At 44.9% G+C, this 4552-nt stretch overlaps 1 protein-coding gene across 1 annotated transcript in view; it reads left to right on the top strand.

Annotated features, from left to right (window-relative positions):
- Positions 1-1578: 1578 nt before the first annotated feature.
- Positions 1579-4552, top strand: part of armc3 (armadillo repeat containing 3) — a gene marked incomplete at both ends in the record, with an annotated part of 12266 nt that continues 9292 nt past the window's right edge. The window contains 6 exons of the mRNA XM_084451135.1: positions 1579-1626; positions 1738-1855; positions 2393-2518; positions 2983-3051; positions 3207-3382; positions 4015-4209. Of these exons, the coding sequence (XP_084307261.1) occupies positions 1579-1626; positions 1738-1855; positions 2393-2518; positions 2983-3051; positions 3207-3382; positions 4015-4209 (732 nt within the window). The remainder of the gene's footprint in view (positions 1627-1737; positions 1856-2392; positions 2519-2982; positions 3052-3206; positions 3383-4014; positions 4210-4552) is intronic.

Raw genomic sequence — 4552 nt, 5'->3', positions numbered from 1 at the left:
GTCAGCCCGTAGAGATGTCAGCGTGGCAAGTCAAACTGCTACGGAGGCGCAGAAATAATAAAAAACAACAACTTATGGTTGATCAAATCTGAGGTTCTAGCTTCGAGCTCAGTGCTGGCTGTCAACTGACAGCTCGATTGAGTGAGGTGACAGCCCATGCGACGTCCCCTCGTGCGTGCACATTCAACGTTCTGCCCTGACTCTCGCTCTGATTCGCTGCAGTAACGTTACAGTCCCCTCCCTCCCTTCTCCCATGTCTGATATTATCACCCATTATTCTAATATCCAATATACATTGTTGGATATTAGTAAAGGACTTGCAGTGTTGGTATCATTGGGTCATTAATCGTGCATGTGTGTGTGTACATGTTGATGCAATGCCCTTTTGCAACCCCTAATACTGTTTAAGTGGAATACCTATATGAGCCCCATCCCCCCACCGCCAACTTGCTTGATTTGAGATTAGTCTCGTCAGCCAGGCCCGTGATAACGGGCAGTGTGTCCCTTCCCGGACCAGCGGGCGTAATGCCTTTAGAGGTCATCTGGGTGTTTGGTGCAGAGTGCGCTGTTTCCATCGGCGCGCTGCTGTGTCAGTGCCTCTCCAGAGCAGGAAGCCTCTGAGTGAGTGCACTGATGCTCATTTGTTCTGTGACTCATCCTCCTCGTGCCGAAGGGCCCTGTGCTGCAAGAAAAGTCGGACCACCTCTTAAAGGCAAAGATCTCTCTTTCTTTTGCCAACCTTTTCCAGTTCGTTTCCAATTGGGGTAACGTTACCCTTGCCTTTAAAATGAAAGCGTAGAAGCTTGTTTTCTCTTAACCTGAGTCAGGCCTCAGTATACAGAATGACCATAATTAAACGTTCCAATCTAAATATTGTTACAGGTAGATAGTGCAGGTTGTACTTGTGAAAATTAATATTATGTGAATTTTAAAGGAAAAGCCCCTGACAGCTAAGCGAAAGTATCACGTCAGGAGTCAGGCGGGTGAAGGTGCAGGAAAAGTGTCCATGAGGAACGTCCCCCACAAGACAGACTGTATAGACTAATATTTGTTGATAAGAACAACAAAACATGTTTGAAAATGCATATTTTCAGACTCTACTTAGAAGTAATTTCACGTGTCACTTCTCTTAATCTAAAAATGCAGCATATCTATCTCAAAACCGAGATAAACTGGTCTCCTAGTCCCTCTCACCGTTCAACAGGTTCTGCTCCACCACGCTTTTCAATGTGCCATTCGTTGCTTAGCAACGCAATGTCAACCTTCCTTCTTTCCAAAACATTGCGAGATGCTTGGCTCGTATTAGCTAGCTGAAAACTTGGGACTGCCGACCGTTGTGTGAGTTGAAAACAGGTGGAATTGTTCAAATGGAAATTTAGACATCATTAATGACTAAATCCTCGTTTGGATACCAAATCAGCAAACTCCTCGTGCAACTGTACTAGTAGCTCTAGGCTTTGGGAACTTTGTAAGTTAGTTAGCTAGGCCTATCTCTAGCTAGCCTAAAATGCTCAAATTAGCTGGCTATAAAAGAGTAATCTTGTTAATTTGCTGTACTTTTTAATTTCTAATTTCAGAATGGGGAAGAAAGTGAAGAAAGACAGTGAGCCTCCCTCTAAGGATGTGGTAAAGATGATTTAAACAGCTAGGAAATTGTGATAAGATGCAATGATATGTTCATCATTTTAACACACACAGACACACACACACGGTCTCTGTATACTCCCTCCCTTCTAGTTTGAACCTTTGCCCATTGAGAGCAAGAAGGCTGCCACCGTGGTGCTTATGCTCAACTCCCCCGAGGAGGAGGTCTTGGCCAAAGCATGTGAAGCCATTCATAAATTTGCAGAGAAAGGTACTCTCTCTGGGTTGGTCTCTCTGTCTCTCTCTCTGTCTCCCTCACCCTCTGTCTGTCTGTCTGTCTGTCTGACTGACTCTTTGTCTGTCTGTCTGTCTGTCTGTCTGTCTGTCTGTCTCTCTCTCTCTCTCTCTCTCTCTCTCTCTCTCTTATCGGGCCAGAATAACTAGGCTTGTATCTACTATTGTTCATAGGTCTTATTGGTAAATATGGCTTTGCCTTAGAACTGGGGTATTGGGAGGTGTGACACACCACTATATATGACGAGGACTCGTCTGCTGTACCTCTGGGGGGAAAAACAAAAAGCTAAGCAGCAGTACAAAGCCCATCCTTTCCAAGCAGTTCCCTAGCAACCTCTCCCTTTCTCTCTGGACCAGTGTTGTGAAAGGAAGTGATAGGACAGTGTAGTGGTGGAAACCCAGGGAAGATGGTGGAAACCCATGGAAGTGTTTGAACTAAAGGAAGTGAGCACAGATGAAGGGTGTGCTGTACCGTCATGGTGATTGCCTATTCTCTATCTCCCTCTGGTGGTAGGAGAGGAGAACAGAAGCTCTCTTCTAGGCCTGGGGGCGCTGGAGCCGCTGTCTCAGCTCATCTCTCATGAAGATAAACTGGTGCGGCGCAACGCCTTCATGGCCCTGGGTGTCATGGCTGCCAGTGGTGAGAGACCCCCTCCATGGTTACTGACTGACCGACTGATTGGAGGATAGCCACTCAGAGTTCATTTTCCAAGAGTCTAGAGTCCAATCAGAGTCCACATGATATTAACATGAGGGGCGGCTGTAGCTCAGTTGGTAGAGCGGGTCGTTCAATGATCGAAGGGTCAGCGGATCGAATCCCAGCTCCGACTGTCCACATGTCGAAGTGTCCTTGAGCAAGACACCTAACCCCAAATTGCTCCCAATGAGCAGGTTAGCACCTTGCATGGCAGCTACCACCATTGGTGTGTGAATGTGTGTGTGAATGGGTGAATGGTAAGGCTGTATGCTAAGGTGGAAAAGTGCTATATAAGTGCAGTCCATTTACCATTAACGTTTTGGTCCAAAACAACTGGTTTGGGATGAGCACATTTAAGGAAACCCTATCTATTTAACATGAACTTATGTTTCTGTTTTCATTGGTAGGTGATGTAATGGGACATCTGAAGAAACTACATGTCATTCCTTCCATTATCAGCAAACTATCTCCTGAAGGTGTGTGTCCTTGTGTGGAAAATATATAAACTAATATTCAAGTCATGAATATTAGTTTATGTTTTATTATTTTCAGTAAGTGTAAAAAACACATTGTACTGATTGCTTGGGATCAATCGTGTGTGTGTATTTGTGCGGTGTGCGTTCTTCCATAGAGGATGTGGTGGTCCATGAGTTTGCCACACTGTGTCTGGCCTCTCTGTCTGTGGACTTCAGTTGTAAGGTCCAGATCTTTGACCACGGGGGACTAGAACCTCTCATCCAGCTCCTGTCCAACCCAGACCCGGATGTCAAGAAGAACTCTGTGGAATGCATTTTTAATCTGGTTCAGGTAACAATGCACCCTCTGTTTGCAACTGCTCTTTGCATGTGAGTACTGTTGTATTGTAGGGTTGCAAATTGTAGGCACGTCCCTGAATCGATCATTGGTAATGTTAATGATCAATCAATCGATTAATTGTAATTTAAATACCAAAATCTCCAAACAATACCAAAAGCTTTTTTTTTCTTAATCAGCGCTTTATTACTGGGTTATTTTTTTCTGCGTGCTGCGCGTCACAGCTCCTCCTCACAAACACTGAGCCGATGGTGGGTTTGCTGCAGGTGAGACGAGGAGGAGAGACAACTTATCAGAGTGAACGTTCTTCAAGTGATAGAGCGTTACTGTTGTCGTCGTGTTGTACATGTAGGCTACACAGCATCACAATATTTGCAAGTGGCTTCTTGTCCTTTCCTTTGGAAGTGTTCCCCACACAACGCTTTGCTTGGCCCGCTTCATTTTTCAAAATATGCCACTGTTGATTTCTCTGCATTTCTCCAGAGATGGCTGCTGACATTGTTTGATAGTAGATCAAGTAAATTTCACGTGCTCGAACAAATCCTTAAGGATCAATGAATCGATTTTCAATTAATATTTTTGCATCACTATTGTATAGTATGAAGGATGTCCCCCTGTGTGTGCAGGACCTCCCAAGCCGGACGGCAGTGCGCGAGCTGAATGGGCTTCCCCCTCTCCTGGACCTGCTGAGATCAGAGTTCCCAGTCATTCAGCAGCTGGCCCTGCGGACCCTGGAGAGTGTCACCACTGACCCGGACACTCGGGTCACATTCAGGGAGGAGCAGGGCTTCGACAGGCTGCTAGAGTTCCTCGCTAACAAGGTTTGTGTGTGTGTGTGTGTGTGTGTGTGTGTGTAGGTGTACAGTTAAGTCCATAAACATTTGGACATTGACACCATTTTCATCATTTTGGCTCTGTACATCACCACCATGGATTTGAAATGAAACAATGAAGATGTGCTTTAAATTCAGACTTTCAGCTTTAATTTGAGGGTATTTTATATCCAAATCAAGTGAATGGTGTAGGAATTACAACACATTTTATATGTGGTACCCCCTTTTTAAGGAACCAAAAGTAATTGGACAATTGCCTGCTCAGCTGTTCAGCTAGAGTTCATTTCAAGTGTGATACTTGCATTTGGAATCTGTTGCTGTCAGCTCTCGA

This window comes from Borostomias antarcticus (genome assembly GCF_949987555.1).
Source record: "Borostomias antarcticus genome assembly, chromosome: 2".
NCBI lineage: Eukaryota > Metazoa > Chordata > Actinopteri > Stomiiformes > Stomiidae > Borostomias > Borostomias antarcticus.
The sequence above is the reverse complement of the archived record's forward strand: the minus strand, read 5'-3'. Positions and strand labels throughout refer to the sequence as shown.